Raw genomic sequence first — 19,141 nt, 5'->3', positions numbered from 1 at the left:
GAGCATGATGTAGGGCTTAGGGCTGAGCAGGAGGCTGCACTATGCTAAGTGAGTGAGTTTATAGCTAACATATGGTTTTTTAGACAATGTCTATATTTCTTGCATTAAAAAATGGTGAGTGATGCATTTCTTATTAGATATCACTTAATTATTTATTATAAATTTGGTCCAGCTATATTTCAGTGGAAAATGAAGTCCAATTGAAAATGCAGAGTGTGAGCATTTTAAAGTGGTTTCTAGTTGGTTAAATAAAACTGCTTAAAATGTATGAAGACATTATTTATATATGTAATGAATTTAACAATGCTATACTGCTATACTATATTGTATTACTATAATACTGTATCATAGGAACAGAATTGTATTATAGGAGATACAAAATATAGCCAGTGATATAACCTGATTATTTCTGACATTTAAGAATTCAGAACTAGTAGAAATTATCCTCTCACAGTTCATCTTCATTAGGCTTTGAAAGGGAACCAGGCTTTCCTGCATTAACCTGCAGTAATTTTTCAGAACTTTTACTAAACTAATCAGTGTACTAAGTTAATGGAAACATTTTTTCCCCTCTACTTTCAAAAAAGGTTGCTGCTGTCAGAGCCACTTTTGCAGTTCATCAGGCTTTAGCTCCAGGTGCTCAACCACTGAGTGGATCTGGCAGCAAGGACATACTGCATGAATTTCCAGTGACTTACTTTTCACTGATGAGAGACATCTGGGGTCTTAGCATGTAGGTTTTAAGAACTTCTAATTTTAAATTTGCTGTCTTTAATTTAAAAAGTTTTTAGTTCAGACAAAATCTGATTGCTTTTCAGTCAGGTGTATGTTTCCAAGAATCATAATTCTTTTATTTGTTCTGGTTCCAAGTCCTCTTTATTGCTTTTTCCTTTCATATTACTGCTGCTAATCTTCTCATCAAGCAGTTTCATTTGATTTTTCTGTTGGGAGGTTTTCATCAAGCTTAATTTTCTTTTACCCAAGTTTTTAATTTCTTATGTTTTCTTTCATGAAGTTTCATCAAATTTTTCCTTCTTTAAAAACAAAGAAAGGCTAAACAAAGGAAATAATTGTGGTAGTGGCTGTGTAACCTCCTGAGAATTGTGCGTTTTAAAGACTTTCGTGTTTTGTTCAGTCATTTCAGGAGTCAGAGGATTGATGTCTTTGCAAATACAGTCCTCTGATATCCTACACATTGGGCTGGAAAAAGCTAGCTGTGGAAAATTTTAGTAACTGAACTTGGAGAAACTATGACCATGCCCTAAGTCTTGTCTTGGGTACATACATACACTGTGATGACTATAGCTTTGTGTGTGCTCCAGGTTTCAGGATTCCTTCATCCCGGCAGCTACATCTGAAGGACCAGCTGCTTATTTGGTCAGTCCCTGCACAGAGGTAAACTTCGGAGGTTTCTTTCCCTCCATAATGAGAAAGTGAATTCCAGCCCTCTTAAAAGGCATGTTGCAGTTTGTTTCAGCAGAGAAGAGATTTCACTCCATATTTCTTTGGGCCTTGTTTTTTTGTTTTTTGGGGGCTTTGGAGGGTTATTTTGGTTTTGGGGGGTTTTGAGGAGATTTTTGGGGGTTTTGTTTTAGTTTTTTTTGTTGTTTTGTTGTTGTTGTTTTGGGGTTTGTTTATTTTTGGTTTTATTTTGTGGAAAATATCCTGGAGGCAGCATAAATTTCTGTTATATGTGTAGCCTTAAAAAGTCCAAGCTTTGAGCAATACTCAGGGTATCCATCTAACTCCCCAGGTGCCCACAGGAGCCCTCCATGCCAGTGCTGTGTCCTCCCCATCCCCTGGGGCAGGAGAAGAGCTGCACAGGCATTTGATGGGACCCTGCCGACCCTCGGCTCCAGGCCTGCTCTCAGTGCTGCAGGCTGGTTGTGTGCTCCCTGAACACGCTGGGGAAAGCTCTCGGTTCCTCACAGCTCACCTTGTTTGAGAGGTAGAAAGCAGGGAGAGTGTTTGTGTCAGCAGGTATCTCTCCCCCTGACTGAGCAGAGCTAAGCTGGGGAGCTGGGTTTTGTGGCCATGCCCTGTGCGTGGACAGCCTGGTGCTCTGCACAGCAGCAGCAGCACTGTGGAGCTCTCGGGTTCAGTCTGGTCCTGCAGCTCATTTAGCACTGGGTTTCTCCATGACATGGTGAGCATTAGGAGGAGCCTTTCCAGTGTCCTCCTGTGGCTCTTCACACCTGGCTTTTGTTACTGCTTGGTCCCCTCCCTCCAGCATGACATTCGTGTGCCCCATGACACAGCTGTGCTGCCAGGAGAAGCATGGAAAGCAGCTGGGCAGAGTTTGGAGGCTCTGTGTGTGTCCTGCAGGTATCAGTGTATCCCCAGGGAAGAAGCAACAGTGGGAATTCAGCTTCATGAATGGGAATTCGACTTAAATGTTGATGCCCACCGCTCTGGGCTGCCTCTTCAGAGCTCTGCTCACCCTCCCAGGGCTGTGGTTGGTACAAGGATGGTGGGATGGGCCAGAACCTCCATAGTATCTGTGGTTGCACAGATTTTTGTCTCTAGTGAGTGCAGGTGTGCTGCTGGCAATAGTGAAGCTGAGGGGTATTTCGCTGCGGGATGTGTCCATGCTTTACTGGCAGTGCTGGTTGCCCCAGGGAGTCAGTCTGGGAGGTGGCAGCTGTGCTGACGTCTCATGCATTCGTACCTTGCATTTTCCCAAACTGGCTGGCAGTGTTTCCAGGTGGAGAGATGCTTCTCAGAGCAGGGACGGCAGCTGTGCAGCACAGTGAGCACCAAACTGCCCCTTTCATCAGTCAGATAGTGGATGAGGAGGTGAAGACCCTCACTCATTTACTAAATGCCTTGCTCGTGCTGCAGAGGTCAAATATGGGATCAGGTTCTTGGGGTGCTCAGTGCAGAGCCACAGTACACGGTGGCAAGTTGGGATATGCTGGGTGGGGATGCAGGCAGGGAGAACAGCCTATCCAAAGCCAGGGATAAAGCAGGAGCCTTGTCTGGGACTCGGCAAGGATATCCAGCCACTCCCCAAACAACTCCATATCAATGCCGCATCCCCAAACATCTCTTCCAAAATGGACATAGAGCCTGTCTGATTCCTGCTAATTGTGGCAGGGCCTCAATAGCTGCTGGGCTGTGGAGATGCTTGCAGTGGTTCTTGCTGCGACACTGATCACTGCCAGGTAGGAGGATCAGAGAGAGATATACCATCCTGCTGACACTGGGTCCCCAAATCTCTTCAGCCAGCTATATTCCTAGTGCTGGCTCTACTATGCCCAAACCACCCTGGAAGAACGAGGAGTCATGAACTTGGGGAGGTTCCTTTTGCAGCCATCTCCTGCAGTGCCTCATGTTTAATTTCCCATTCTTACCTGTTCCATGTGAGCAGTGTTTATGTGGAGCACAGGGGGTGGCTGCCTGGGGACCCTGTGCTGCTGGCGGAGTGGGCAAATCAGCTCAGGGGCTGCCAGCCCTTCCCTGAGCACCAGCCTGGCTGTGTGGCCCTTTATGTAGGGAAGGTAGGCTTGTGAAGAGAAGCCAGGGACAATCTCTCTGCCTTCCCTCTGATTTTCTCCCTGATCCTAGACAGCCTTTTTCCAAGGCTGAATTGCGCATGAAGCATCTCTGATGCTGCCTTTTGGATGCAACATGTTTGAAAGGATGCAACCCCCCAGCAAACATGCCAGGCTGGGCTGGCAGCCCCTGTGCAGTGTTGTGTTGTGTGCTCTTGCAGCAGAAAAAGTTTGCAGGTCGCTCTGTGACCACCCCACTGCCAAATCTGCCATCTGTCTCACATCCTCTGGGTGATGCTGTGCCTCCCAGCCCACGGCTTCTCTTCTCCCAATGCCTTGTCCCTTTCCCAGCCTGGCTGCTGTACATGTCCAGATGTGACACTTCCTTCTCTGCCTAAAGGGAAGAAAAACATTTCTTGTGTTTTTCTCCATCGCATCCGTCACTCCCAACACCCCTTGCGCTGGTGTGGGCAGCTGCTGGCCAGTGGGTATAGCCAGAGCAGGGCAGGACAGCAGCGCAGTGGGTGCAGGCAGTGCCAGCCTGCAGCACTGGCACAAGAGTCTGTTTGCTGACCATCTGTGTCCCATTCATCCCCTGTGCTGGGCCACCCGCCTGTGATAGGTGTGTATTGGGGGGATTATGAACCCCACTTCTTGTCCCAAAAGTCCTATGATTTCCTTCTTATCTCTGGTGCTCCAGGGCCATTTGACTCCCCAGATCCTTACCATGGAGGAGATGAGAGCAGGCTGGTGGGTGTGATGGGCTGCCTGCTCTGCTCTGCTTGGCTCTCCTGTGCCCTGCAGCAGGTACATGGCTGTAGCTGTGCTCAGGTGTTGTGGGCAGGGGAATTCCTGGGGATGATGCAAACGATGGGGACAAGTCTTGTCACCATACATGCGCACCTGTCTCACTAGAAGGAGGTCGAAACAGTCATGCTTTGCAGAGCCACTTGTCTGCAACTCCACATGTGCCTGGGAGAGCTATCTTCCTTCCTGGCTGAAGCAGCAGCTTTCCTCTCATCCCCCCCAAAAGCTGTGTGGGCTGCAGAGACAACTGGATGTGTGCCTCAGTGACCGGGGGAGAGTGACTACCCGCTCCCTCCACTTCCCTGGTGAATAGCATTGCCAAGATTGCCCTGCATGGTGTGCACCATCAAAAGCTTTCCCTTCCCTTTGATGCACTATTGACTCAAACCGGTGTGCAGAGTGCTAATCCCTCTGGCACTGCTGGATGTAACTAGCATGGCTGGATGTGACTGAACAGTGACTGCTGGGGCCATCTCCACTTGTGCAACCCACTGGTGCCAGAGCCTTCACTGAGCTGCCAGCTCCCGTGCTCCCAGGGCAGTGTGATTCATCCCAGTCATATGGTGTTACCCAAATCTGCTCAGAAGCTGGGCAGAGGTGGGAGGAAAGCCTTGTCAAGGCCAGGATTGGTGAGCGGTTGTGCTCATGGGCTCCTGCTGCAGCCTAAACCTCACTCTGCCCTTGGCACCAACCACAGGCAATAGAAATGTTCTGGCTCTGCTCTAGATTTTACATGCACTAAAATCATATTTTGTGTGTGTGTGTATGTATGTGTATGTAGTGTTGTAATCCACTGCTCTCAGGAAGAAGTTTCTGTGCTTGCAGAGAGGGGAGCTGGGCAGGGCAGGAGTGTTTCTTTGCTTCTGCAGCAGAGTCAGCTGTGGAGGATGTTGTGACTGCTTGAAGATGGGGAGAAGTGAAGGGTGGAGAGGCTGGTGGCAGCCAGGCACCAAGGCATACCCCAGAACAGTGTGGAGGACCATGTCTGAACCCAGGCGAAGGGGATCAACAGGATAACCGTAACACTGCCCAGTGGCCCCTAGGAAGCTGTGGGATGAGGGTGCTTGGTGGGAGGGTGCTCCCAGCTCCCTGTCAGGCAGCAGCAGGCTGGAATGGAGCAGAGCTGTGCCCAGCAGCACGAGTGCCAGGCCCTCGGTGCCCACCGAGGTGGGCTCCCTACACATTGTGCAGCAGGCTGATGGGCATCAGCCGTGAGGTGGGCTGGCTGGAGCTCAGCAGCTGAGAGCAGCTGCACAAGGGCTTGAAATGTGCCTGCTTTCTTCACCAACTCAACAGTGAGGTCCCTGCCATCCCCAGGTGTGTCATGCTGTCCTGGCCAGGCAGGACAGCAGGGTGCAAAGCCACCAGTATTGCCTGGCCCAGCCACTGCAATATTGGGCTTCCCAGTCTGCATCCTTCTCATGCACAACCCAACTCCTTGCCAGTCTCCTTCCCTCTGCCCTCGGGTGGAGTTCCCTCAGGTGATGGCCCCAGCCGTGCTGGCTGCTCCCATGGCTGGCAGTCTCTGCAGCAAGTGGCTTTATAAAAGGCATCAGATAAACGTCCCACTCTTTCTTTCTACCTCCCACAGCTCCCTACTCCCCAAACAGTGGAAGGAACTTGGGGAGGAAAGAGCTGCCTTTTCCCTATTTCCATCCTGTCTTGTTCCCTATCTCCAGGAACCAAAATGCACCTGGCATCTTGTGGCATTGTGAAAGATGCCTGTGACTTGTGGTGACAGCTTCAGTCTGGGCCCTGACCAAGGCACAGCTACTCCTGGTTTCTGTACAGGTTTCCACAAGGGAGTGTTTTTCCCAGTGGAGGTGGCACTTTTCCTTCACAAAGGCCTTAAAATCCTCCTCTCTGTGAGCACTGTAACCTGGGTGGCAGAGGAACAAATCTGCTTGTAACTGCCTGACATCCCACCACTATTGCAGCCTTGCTGAGATGTGCCTTCCTCGCTCTTCAATGCCAAATGGGAGCTGCCTCTGTAAAGTAGGCTGTGCATGGGGGCACATGCTGGAGCTGGCTTGGAGCTGGCAGCTGATAAGGAACCTGGAGATACCCTTTGCAGGGAAGTTCAAGCCCTTCCCTAGGGCCAACTGCTGCCATGTAGCTCAGTCACACAGGCAGCAGGGGCTGGGAGTTGTTCTCATCTGCATGTATCATCATTAATTAATTGCAAGTGCAGGGGTTCCTCTGGGACTGTGAACAGCATGCATCAGCCCAGCTTGGAGCAGGAATCTGGTGGTACCACGATGTCTCTTTACTGTTTTCCTGAAATACTGCTTTTCTGAATGGACGTGTGTATGCATGTGTATAGGTTAACTGAGAACCCTAGCGTGATACCCTTTCCCTTTCCCATGTGTGAGCTCCCCATTCCCTGAAGTCAACCCTGGCTTTGTCATAGTATCATACAAAAGTTCGGGTTGAAAAGGACTTTTAAATGTCTTCTGGTCCAATGCCTATGTTCATGCAGTAAGCATGAACATCTTCAACCTGACCAGGTTGCCCACAGCACTGTCCAACCTGACCTTGAATGTTTCCAGGGATGGGGCATCTGCCACCTATGTGGGCAACTTGTGCCAGTGTTTCACCATCCTCAACTTAGAAAATTTCTTTCTTATATCTAGTCTGAATCTATCCTCTTTTAGTTTGAAACCCTGTCGCTACAAGGTGTATTGAAAAGTCTGTTCCCATCTTTGTTATAAGGCCCCTTTCCCATCTCCCTGCTCCCAGCCATCACCTACCAGCAGCCCAGCAGTGCCCTGCTCTCTGTGTGGGCTGGGTCTGGTCCAGGTAATCCTTTGTGCTGAAGAATGTTGATTTAAGTTTTATCAGAGGACAAGGGTGCATGATGCTCTGGGGAGCTTGCAGCCCCATTAGCTCATGTTTGCTTGGTGCATTGCACACACAAAATGTTCTGTGGCGGGCTGTGTGCACAGCAGGAGAGTGAAATGCAAACCAAATACAGGTTAGAGCCAACCTGCACTGGCAGCTTAGTCAAATGTGGCAAAAATGGCTGGGGGTGGAATAAATAAACTCCGCTCTGATTCTTCCTTCCCAATCTCAGTGCGCTGGCTTCAGCAGCCGCTGGCTCGCACATGTGTGGAGGAGGCGCTGGAGAAGAGCTGCTCTGTGCACAGCATCTCCCACACACACTGGCCCAAACAAATCTCCCTGGCTGTAGGTCTCACTGTAAGCACTGTTTGCTCTTGGTTGCCTGGGGTTTGGCTTTATTCTGCCAAGGAGCACTGCAGCAAGTCAGTGTTGGCCTGCTCAGTCCACAGCATCCCTGCAGGAGAAGGGGCCTATGCAGGTGGCTGTTTGGAAGGCCACAACCATTGTCCTGCAGAGAGTCCCAGTAGAGGCTGGGGATTGGGATACCTTCTCATTCAAAAACTTCATGGAACTTAGTCTGCCCAAGTGCCAAAAACCCACCCTGCATGGTGGTTCTGGGGAAGAAGGGGAGGGCAGAGAGCTGTGAGTGATGTGACAGCCACCACAGGAACACATAGCAGGGGAGGGGTTTGTACTGGTTTCAGGTGAGTCCCTGGGGCAGCATGACCCTGCACAGGGTTTCCTGAAGGTAGTGGCAACCTGCCAGTCCTAAGTGCAGAAAAACTTGCTTAGCTCCCCAAAACGGGGTCAGTCTCAGCCTCCTAGTGGGTTACATTATTTAGACGAACAGTGTGGCAGGGCAGGTTGGGAATGATGAAGCACTGGGGGAGGAGCAGCAGTGCCAAAGGCAAACTCACCGCTGAGGGGAAGGACCTCACTGTGGGGTTTGCATGCCTGGGTGGGCTCATGGGTTGGCTCTTTCCCCAGCCTCCCTGCCCTGGCTGGCAGTGAGCCTGGCTTCGTACTCCTCAGCGAGAGAGCAGTGCCAGAGCTTACTGGTAGGGAAGATGAAGTTTATCCACTTTTAAGCAGGTTTATATTACGCAGTCATGCACTCACATTTGTTTTCTCATTAAGTGGTGGGTGTGGGTGTGAAATGGAGTAGAATCAATGAAATATGAGTCCTTCTGACCTCTCCGAGTGATCATATCTTCATTGGCAATGACAAAAGTAGTATTTGAGCAGGTGTTTTGTACCTGTTAGGAGTCATCTGTTGCTGCAGAGTGGTCCTTTGCCTCCAACCCTTACTAATGCCATCCTCCATAGCCCACAAGACATGTTGCTGCTTGTGGTATGGTCCTCCTTGTTTGAAAGATGCATCTGATTTGCAAGAGGCTAACAGAACAGGCTGGTGCATGTCCCATATCCTGCTGGTGATAGGATGGGGTCTTCTGCTGGTGGGTTGTCTGTCTCGTACCCTGACAGGGTGTGGGCACAGCATTCACACCGGTGTCAATGAGCCCTGCCCAGGGATGCTGCTGCCCCACAGGTGCTCACCTCACCGACCATGAGCAGCCAGAATCTCTCTTTGCTTTTTGGACCTGGAGGCCATTAATCTTAAGAGGGAAGGTTGAAGGGAGAGCCAGGGAGGAGTGCCTTGGACCTCTGTGGGGTTTTGGAGGGCTGTGTCTGTGGTCCCATCCCCTCTGTGCTCATACCCCTTGGGGATAGATGTGGCCCAAGGTGTGCCTGTTCTCCCACGTACCAAGTTACAGGAATGGAGAGGTCACCATGCCCTGTGGTGCCAAAACTGCCGGGGGGTGTGTTGAGCTCAGTGCAGGCTGCTGCTGAGCCTTTTCCCATCCTGAGGTACTTGGTTAGCCCTGCTGAGTAAGTGGCAGTGGCTCAGATTTCCTGCCCTCCCTGTCACTGCAGTCCTGCAAAGTCAGTCACTGCAGTCCTGCAGGGTGGGATGCTGGAGGTTTGCCTGCCTGCCTGGTCCTGTGCACACCACCAGGGCATGAACCTGATCTCCCTGTTACAGCGTCCTTGTTTTTCCCTTCCACAGCCTGGCCATGACTTTGTGATGGAAGAAGGATGTTGAAGCAGTCAAGTAGCATAGATGCTTGTTTTCTAACTCTAGGTCCTCAGCCTGGCTGTTCTGTGTGGCCACAGACTGCTCCATCAGCAGCCCCATGCCCTGGTTGCCCTCTAGCCAGCCAAAGTCAGTAATCCCACCTGTGCCAGAGTGGGATGCTAAGGCTGGATGAATGTAGGCATGCTGGGAAACCCAGCTTAGTCATCTCAATGCTCCCAAGACTGTTTTGATGTTTTGCTACTCCAGCTGTCCGTGAATCCCCTAGCAAATGAGTTTGCTGGCAGGATGCTTCAAGGGAAAGAGAAATTATGAAAAATTGCATTCGCATAAAAGACATGCCTTATCTTTAATTGGAAATCTGATTCTCTGGATTAGTGCCCACCCAACCGGAGAGAAGAAACATATGCTGATGTATCAACAAAACAAAGAGGGCAGTGAATATTCAAGGCAAACCTTACATGCACTGAAAATGCTTCATAGAAATTATCCAGCAAATCAGTTTCAATGGAAAATCTCATGCGTTCACTGTCCATTCACAGGCCACAAAGAGGAGAAAGAATTGCCCTACATGTTTTCTGACTTTTTTCTAACCCTATTTTAGTATCTTTCCTCTAAGTAAGACCTATGATGGATAGACCATATATTGAAATTTCTGCCTTTATGTTATTGCTTCATTTTCCCACCTGCAGCCCTGTCCACCCCTGTGTTTCTTGACTAGTGCATTGCTGTCAATTCTCTGGACAGTGGCTGCTCTGAGGAACATCTGCCTGTGGCTGGCATCTGGAGGCCCTGCCTCATACACAGCTGATGGGTAGCTGTCCTGACACCTTCTGGAGGTGAAGGTACCCATCCAGCTCTGTTATTCACAACAGTATTTGTTCCTTTGGCCCCTAAAGATTGGGAAAAGCACAATGGCAGTGGCAGAGCTGGGAACAGGAATTGGGTTGGTGATGCTGTGGGTTTTGTTGAACCTTTCAGATACTACTGCAGAGTGCCATCAGCTGAGTATTGCAAAATTCTGAATTTTCTCATTTGTATGATGTGAAAATTTAGCTTGGGCATTTCAACAATGACTTTAAGTGTGACCTACAGTGTCCCTGTGATTTCTCATTCTGTATGCCAAAAAACTTGCCTCTCCAACCAGAGAGAGTTTGAACATGTTCTAGAGGTCTGCATTTAAGCTGTTCTTGGTGCACATGAGCAGAAATCTCCTCCACTGCTTCTGCTGCATGCTGTTGCTAGAACATATACATGACTTACTTTTAGCTGGTTGCTCCCATTAGTTATTTTAATGGTAACACTGCAGCTATATAATTTGCATAAGCTTTTCTGAGAGCAGCACCATAAAAGGTGAGACTAGCTGGAACAAATGGCCTAGAAAAGTAGTGATTTGGGTATTTGGAGGTGAGTTTCTGTGGCTATCTGGCAATGAAAGGACCAGCAAAAAGGCAGGAAAGTGGCTTGAGATCAGGTTCAGAGGAGCTGTGATACGCTGCAAAGGCTGTGTTTACAGGCCTGAGCATGATATCACAGCTCCTTTGGACTCCTTTGGAGTTGGAGGTGCTTAAGAGAGAGAGGACAGAGTTGGACTGGGTCTTCAAGTATCTTCTACTCTGAAATTTCTCTGTGCAGTCCGGCATTGTATCAGCAGTGCTGTGTGGAGAGAAATGGGCTGGAAAGGTGAAGGCTTGCTTTTGGGAGGTTTCTGGGCAGGAGAGCTGGGAGCATATTAGCACCATCTCCAGGAGGAACCCGTTGCTTTTGGCCACCAGGAGCAAAATATCTGATACGGGAGAGAAGGGGATAGCAACAAGCACTTGATAGAGAAACACAGCTTGTGCAGATCCCTGTGAAAATCCCTCTCACCCTGCCATCCTCCAACAGGATGTTCCTCCTACGAGCGTGAAGCCGGTGCCTAGAAACAAGCTGCAGGATCTTACTGCTGGGTAGTGGAGTGGTGGTGACTGAGAAGGGACTTGGAGGTTGCTAAGAGTCTCCTTGTTTATTTGCTGATGGTCTAACAGCTCCCTCGGTCAGAGACACACTCTCCTTGTTAACAAAAAGGCAGTGAATTATTTAGCAGCTGAAAATGCCAGATGGCAATAGCTCTGCTGCTTACAGGAGGAGGGGAGAGAGGGAGACATGCACATGGTGGGGAACAGATTGAGAGCATTTCCATAGCAAAAAGCAGACCCCGGCTAGAGGTCCTAGTGGCCCCGGGTGGTTGCCTGATGGCAAGCAGGAGGCAGGCAAGCCAGGGCAAACAGCTGCTGCTTGCCAGAGTAGCCCCCTCACTTCTTACAGGTCTCTTCTGGAGGTCCCTTTTCAGGGGTCATTATCCTGGTGGGACCATGCTGGCCCTTGAAGTACAGGACTCCCAGCCATGGCTGGGAGGCAGGCTGTGACTGAGGGCACTACAGGGATGCTTTGCCAGCCCATCCATCACTCCACACCCAGGTGCAAGTATCAGCCCCAAGTCTACTGGGATGCCCTTTGGAGAAGTATCAGCATATCTCAAGTGACCTGGCAGTTCTTTTGAGAGTCTCACTAATGTTCAGCCATCCTAGCTTGGGCAGTGATGTCTCCAGACACCACAGACTGGACAGATGGATGTGTGTATGGATAGGGACCTCCAAGGAGAACTGAAGATGCAGCATGGGCAGGTCTGTAGCAGACACGGAAGCCCGTGGCTCAGCTGACATTGCACCATGTGCACAGGAAGAGGGACTGCCATGTGTCTGCATGTCCTGGGGCCTGTAGCTCAGCAGCTTCTGACATCCCTTCAAGGCATCTATGCAGGTAGTCAGATGCCAACCTAATACTGCAGTGGGGTGAGGCTCAGGCTCTTCTGGGCTCATAGCCTTGGTCCAATCATCCGAGCCACTCCTGGGCTTCCAGTGAAGATTTTTCTTTGGGATGGAATTTATGCTTCAGAAATGAAAATAACAAGTCACCATCTTTTTTTGTGTATTTAATTTGAAAACTGCAGGCACCAAGAGTAGTTCTTAAATTCTTCAACACTCTGGAGAGCCTGAGTTGAGAATCCCTTGGGAATCCTCAGTGTCCAGGCTGTCAGATATTTTTTTCTTTTTTTTCCTTTGTTTTTCTTTTTTCTTTTTTTGTCAACTCTTGTGTTTGAAAACCTCCCTCCTCTTAAGCTTATTCTTTCCCTGGATGAGGAGGTCAAAGAGAGTCAGTCTCTCAGGCATGTAATGTATGTCAGCTCCTGCAGCAGCACTCTTGCCCTGCCCATTCTGGTCAGCTGTGGGATGGGGGTGTCTGGGTGCCTCGTGACTTTAGGACAGGACTCCTCAAGCAGCAAACTGCAAGCTCTAAGAGAGAGAGGCTGAGGCCACAGCCATGCATATAAAATTAGGTGCCGCTGTAGTCCACCATCTGTCACACTGACAGAGAACAAGTAAATGTTTCCTAACAAAAGCAAATCTGTGTAGAGCTTAGGAATATCCTCTTTCTAAGCCAAGTCATTTTCTGTGTGATGTCTCTGTGCTACCCAAGGACCTCTCAATTAGGTTTCCTTTGGTGTTGAAGAAGAGTTGATCCTGTTTGTTCTTGGTGGCAAAAACAGCCATAAACACTTTGCATCTCCACATCCCTGGAGGTCCCATCTGTCTTTGTTTGCATTCTCCTCCACTGCTTAATTAAACCATGGGTCCTGCTTCTCTTCCTCCGTCCTGTTCATGTGGGCTTTGAGTGTCCTCCAGCAGGGATCACCTGGTGCTGGGTGACTGCAGGGGCCATAGCAGGGTCTCAGTTGTGGCTGGAATATAGATAAAAAGCAAGGAGAAGAATGAATGCCCAGTGGCTTGGATGCAAAGCTCACAGGAGTACATGTTATAAACCACTCTTGAGTTTTCACCTAGCCTTTGCACTGGTCACAATATACTGACCGCAATATACTGTGCCCATCATGTCTTATAAACTTCAGGCAGGCCTGAAAATGTTCTTGTCAGGAGCACAAGTTCCTAAGAATAGAGATATAGAATAATTGTGGTTGGAAGGGCCCCCTTGGAGGTCATCTGATAAAGGTCCTTGCTCATGGCCAGGCCAGCTTCAAAATTATATTTGGCTGCTCAAGGCCTCCAAAGACTGTGTGGTCTCACCACAGACATAGCTGTTCTCTGAAGGCCATGCAGCTCTCCAGGCACCAGAAGCAGCTGGCTAAAGGTGTTGAGAGTCACTCCAAGGCTCAGAGGCAGGACAGGTACATGAGGACAAGAGACTCTGGCCCACTTGTTCCCACCCCATATTAGTTAGTGTTTGCTGTGCTGGTTCCCTCTCCTCATCTTTGTATGGTGAGTGCAGTAGCTGTTTGGCACTGTCCTGTGGCATCCCCATGAGTAAAAACCATGCTGTAGAGTGGTCATTCCCAGGTGCCCCAGGCACTGCAGGCTTGGAGAGGATCCACTCCTATCTAAAGCATGGTGGTAGGAAAGGTTATGGAAACAAGCCACTGTCTTGGCCATTAATGGCCTTTAAGTGTCTCCTGCCAGTGGGGACTGTAACCTATGGTATCAGCTCCTGGGGAAGGTGGTGGGAAGCCTGGCATTTAGGGTTTTGAGAAGCTGACTCTTCTGAAGAGATCAAGATATCTTGGAAAGCAATTGGAAAGCAGGTGGAACGATGAAAGGGAAGTCCCCTAACTCCTGAGTCACACAGATCTTGATGCTGGAGGAAGACATCAGGCTTAGGGATATTCCATAGGCAGTAGATATCTGGCTGTGGGGAGAGAAGCGAGTGCAGCCCCAGCAGCCCAGTTGTCAATATCATCATTGCTGTTTTTTTCAGAAATTCAAACAAATGCTTCAGCTTCTCATTCCTGCCTGCTGAGCACATCAGAGTGGCCATGGCTCAACCCAGCTTCCAGGACTGAGGAGCAGAGGTGGTGAGAGACCTGTCTCAGGTATGACAGAGACAACCAAATAGTGTGGGGTTTAATGGGGTGGGGAAAGGGCAGGAAGTAGCTGTGAGATTTCTTCAGCAATGCCTCTGTGTCCAACAACCTCTCCCTGAGAGAGACTGGGACTGGAGAAGCTCCGAGGTCACCAGCCAGTCCTCTCCCCTCCCTACCCTTAGTGAGCTCCTCAGACCTTGATGGAAGAGACCTGGAAGAGCCATGGCCTCTTTTCAAGCAATGGCTTCTCCATCCACACCCCTGCCTCTGTGTTGCAGGGTGAGACCCCACGCCGGCACTGATGGAGAGCACATACTCGATGGAGCCAGCACCTGATGGTGCCGGCCTCACCTCGCTGGATGTGCTCATCTTCCTGGATGCTCCAGTGAACAGCACGGAGGAGCAGTGCTTCAGCACCCGCTCCCGCAGCACCGTCCTGGAGGGGCTGCCGTTTGGTGGTGTGCCCACCGTGCTCGCCATCAACTTCACCCTCTGGCTGGTGAGGGCCAGGAGGGTGCCATTTCTAAGGGTTCTGCAGCCCCCACATGCACTGACAGCCACACGCAAGTGCAGCCTGTGCACTGGTGCACCTGGCTGACTGGGGAACAGGGATGAGCACAGAAGTCCAAGGGCTTTGCCCTCATCATGGTGGGCAGCCAAGGACACTTGGGCAGCAGTGGTGAGATTGCGGAGCAGGAACAGTTTGGAGCAAGAGTTTTGCATGAGCTTGGGCTCATGAGTGAGAAAGCAGAAAGGAGGGATATGAGAAGATCCCATGGGGTGAGACCTTGCAGCAAAATACTCCTCTTTCTTCTTCTTCCAGCTTCTCCTTCTAGTCTTCTCATGTCTTCGGAAAGCGGCTTGGGACTACGGACGCCTGGCACTGCTGATGGACAATGATAGGTGAGGAGGATGCAAAGCTGCTGCAGGTGGTGGCTCCATTCTCTTCAAGAGGGCTGGAAGGAAGGCCAACACTGTGGGGTGACACACAGAGAAGTTCAGCAGGTGTTGCTATCCGTTCTTCCCACTGGCAATGGCCTGGTGCCCGCTTTTCCCATGGAGACACAGCCACCATCTGTGGCAGGGAGAGGGAAAGCCCAGGCCAGCTTTCATCCCCTCTACCATTTGGTGACAGTGCTCTTGGTGCCATTGAGGGCACTGTTCTGGGAAGGACAAAGGCCAAAAGAGCTGCTTTTGAGTGGGGACTGCGCCACTGCCTCTTCTCCTGCCACTCTCTTGGGATGAGCAGGACTGGCTGGTGGAGGGGGCAGAGGGAGACACACAGCAATAAGACTGTTCCTCATGTCACCACAGCAACTTGCCTGGCCCATCATTTGGGCTAGGTGCAGAATTCCACAAAAATAAGCAGTGTTCTGGTAAAAAGGGAGCCCAGACCATATTTCCAGGTGGGCTGTTCTGCCCAGAACAGCCTATCTGCCAGAGCACAGCTCACCTTGGGCAACAAAGCATCTTTCATTGCACAGGCAGGTGCACACAGGAGGGGTCAGTGCAAGGCTGGGCAGCCCACAAGAGCAAGCTCTGTTAAGTCCTTCTCCTGCCTCCTCCCCTCTCCAGCTCCTCTTGGCCTCTGACTCTGGAGCTGTCTGGCAATGAATACGTGATGTTTCCCTTTACCAGTGAGATCAAAGGGCAATCAAGACTTAAAGTGCAATTCCTTAAAAGGAATGATTACTTTCCTTTTTTACTGTAAAACCATTTGAGACATCTGAAAACAATGGAATAGAAATACCTGGTTCAACAGTCTCTTGTAATGGACCTAAGGCTACACCTCCATGAGCCCATCATGGGTCAGGGCCACAGAGAAGCCAGGGGGACTCGTTGGTGCAAAGGCAGCAAGATGCAATCCCTTTGTCCCAAGCCCAGCAGTAATCACTGTTCCAGGCCCAGTGTAGGATGCAGGGAGGGGGGAGGCATTTTCTGGGCTGCTCTCCTAGGAGAGACTTCTCCAAGGGTGCTTATCCTCTCCTGTCTGCTGCTTCTCTTCTGCCTCACCCATCTACTCGTCCCCTCACTGCAAAGCCTGACGTCGCTTTTCTATGGAGAGCAGAGTGAGAAGGAGAAGTCCCCATCAGAGAGCAGCCCTCTGGATGCCGACAACAAGGATGTGGTGAGTGCCAGTGGCTGTGGCAGTGGGAACCTGGGCTGGGCTCATCCTGGCCTAGCCTGTCCTGTTCTTCATCAGAAACCCAGGTCAGAAGTTAAATGGGAGAAATTAAATCTCGTGCTCAACATCCTTTAGCAGTGGGGAATTCAGGGCTTTTTGTCCTGGGTTCTTTGAGGCATCTATTTTGAATGGCAGTTTGGAGGGATGCCCCTGTCAGGGCAACCGTCTCATAGCGGCACGGCTGTCCTTGCAGCTGTGGGAATCTAGTTGGATGCATGGCCAGAGCCTTGCTGCATGCCTGCAAGGACCTTTCCCACCCCTCAGGACAAAGTCTCCCACACCACATTTCCTCCTCTGCCAGCATCGTGGGGCTTTAAAGTAGTCTTCTGTTTCTCTCTACCACACTAGGCTTTGCTGGAAACAAACACAGATGGACACATTTTGCTGCCCCTTTCTTTTTTGGCAGAAAAAGCTCAAACATCAGTCACTGGTATGACTATGAACAAATGTCATGACTTATTTAAAAATTGAGGCAGGAAAGAACCAAAAGAGGCAAAATCCTTGCAGGTGGCAGGAGGCCAGTTTAAAGGCTCTGTACCAGATGCTCTAGGCAAATGTATATTGCTCATCAAAAAATAAGTGAGAAAGACTACAGGGAAAGCCAGCACACTAAAGAGCAGATTAAAGGAGATTATTAGAAGCAAGAAGACATCCTTTAAAAAGTCAGACTGTTCACAAATGAGGAAAATCTCAACTCTGCCAGGTTAGATGTAAAATACACTAAGAGGAGTGAAGAGCAGTTATGAGGGGAAATTTGTAGAGATCATAAAAAGCTCAGAATCACAAAATCACAGAATGGGTAGAGTTGAAAGGGACCACAGTGGGTCATCTGGTCCAACCTCCTTGCTCAAGCAGAGTCATCCTAGAGCACATGGCACAGGATTGTATCTTGAATATCTCCAGTGAAGGAGACTCTACAACCTCTCTGGGCAATCTGTTCCAGTGCATGGTGCTTTCTTCCAGTCCTCAGGCACCTCTCCTGATCACCAGGACTTCTCAAAGATGATCATGAGCTGCCTTGCTGTGGTGTCTGCCAGCTCTCTCAGCAGTCGTGGATGCATCCCATCAGGCCCCGTGAACTGGTGGATGTCAAGTCTGGCTAGGTGTTTTCTAACTCAGTGCTCCTTTACCAGGGGAGAGTCTGTCTTCTAACATTCCTTTATCCTGATCTCTTGGGTCACAGATCCCAGAGGACTGGTCTTGTCAGTGAAGACTGATGCAAAGAAGTACTGGATTTTTCTTTGCACATCAGGAACAGGAAACATGCCAGAGGGTTTCTAGTGCTGTTAGATATTGAAGATAGAAACTATTCACTGGAGGACTCAAAAATGCTGCCAGACAACTAAAGGAGGTTTGGGTGCCTTTATCCAGTAAGGAGATTGACCAGTTCATGCCCACGAACTCTGTGGGGATGCACCAAAACACCCCTCCAGCAGTGAGGTTGGAGGACGAGTTGCAATAAAAGCCTGACAAATTTCCACTGCCATCAGAAATTCCAAGGAGCAGGCACAGAACTTCTCACTCACCCTGAGATGAAAAGCCAGGATACTGACTGGAGTGTGCAACCTCTCTCCTGTGTGTGGGAATCCTTAAGAATGTGGAATCAGCTGATAAATGCTGTTTTTTCAAGAGGGTTTCTGGACAACCCAAGAAATTACAGCCCAGGGAGCTTGGGGTCTGCAGAGCCTCTTAGGCATGGTTGTCTGGAGCAGAGCCTTGGAGTAGGACATAGGAGGGGAACCTGCTGGGCTGTGCTAAGGGAGTGTCTGACCCCTCTGGAGCTGTTGGGGATGTGGGTATGCCTGCATGTCCAAAGCCTCCTGTGGCTTTTGATCAGATGAAGCTAAGCTGTAGGATAGGAGGGAATGTCCAGGCATGAATAAAGTCAAGGGATGGAGAGGAGGAAGAAAATGCCAGCTCTCACAGGGCAGAGTAAAGGAATCCCCCATGCTTGGTGTCCCTCCTATCCAAGGTCAGCATAAACAGAGCTGGTGAAGGCTCTGGAGCACAAGCCTTACGAGGAGCAGCTGAGGGAGCTGGAGTTGTTCAGCCAGAGGGAAAGGAGGCTCAGGGAAGACCTTATTTCTCTGTACAACTACCTGAAAGGAGGCCATAGTGAGGTGGGGGTCAGTCTATTCTCCCAAGTAACAAGACGCAGGACTAAATGGCTTCATTTGTAGCAGAGCATGTTATTGGAATATATTGGGTATTAGGAAAAAGTTCTTCGCTGAACGGCAGGCTGCCCAGGGAAGTGATAGAATCACTATTCCTAGAGGTATTTAAAGGGTATGTAGATGTGGCACTTAGGGACATGATTTAGTGGTGGACTCGGCACTGCTCAGTTAATGGTTAATGATTTTAGGGGTCTTTTCTAACCTTATGATTCTATTATTCTATATAACCTCCAGAAAGTAGTGAAGAGGCCAAATGGATGAGTGCTATTTGGCACAGCCATGACCTGGAGAACTGCAGAGGGACCTTGAACTTGCATGATCTCTGGTGTTAGTACAATGTAAAATAATGCATAGGGGAGAAAACGCCTGTGCGTACACCGTGACAAGGAATAAGCTAGTACACGAGAACTTAGGCTGTCCTGTAGCACTCTACAGCAGTGCCACCTCAGCACCTGAGAGTAGTCAAAAAAGTGCATTGAATTTTAGGGGCTGTCAGGGAATGGGAAGAGGAGGGAGCTCTGGAAACAGGAGCCTGTTACAGTGAGCCTCCTAAATATTCAGAGGAAGCTGAGGTCCAGCAAGTCACCCCTGAAACAGTAGGTTAATGCTTCACCTCAGCTTCCTCTGCAA

The 19,141-nt window shown here is 49.8% G+C and overlaps 1 protein-coding gene across 5 annotated transcripts in view; it reads left to right on the top strand.

Annotated features, from left to right (window-relative positions):
• Positions 1-19,141, top strand: part of TMEM63C (transmembrane protein 63C) — a 34,200-nt gene that overhangs the window by 5,033 nt on the left and 10,026 nt on the right. For 2 of the 5 annotated variants that reach the window (XM_032113310.1, XM_032113311.1), the window contains exons 2-5: positions 14,047-14,161; positions 14,431-14,651; positions 14,976-15,055; positions 16,193-16,280. In XM_032113310.1, coding sequence (XP_031969201.1) covers positions 14,454-14,651; positions 14,976-15,055; positions 16,193-16,280 — 366 coding nt within the window. In that variant the 5' untranslated portion in view covers positions 14,047-14,161; positions 14,431-14,453. Of the gene's footprint in view, positions 1-608; positions 734-1,320; positions 1,396-14,046; positions 14,162-14,430; positions 14,652-14,975; positions 15,056-16,192; positions 16,281-19,141 lie in introns of those variants that run through there. The other 3 variants (XM_032113312.1, XM_032113313.1, XM_032113314.1) reach the window with 3 other exon arrangements.

Source organism: Corvus moneduloides, chromosome 6, assembly GCF_009650955.1.
Source record: "Corvus moneduloides isolate bCorMon1 chromosome 6, bCorMon1.pri, whole genome shotgun sequence".
Classification (NCBI taxonomy): Eukaryota; Metazoa; Chordata; class Aves; order Passeriformes; family Corvidae; genus Corvus; species Corvus moneduloides.
This window is presented reverse-complemented; position numbering and strand designations above follow the sequence as displayed.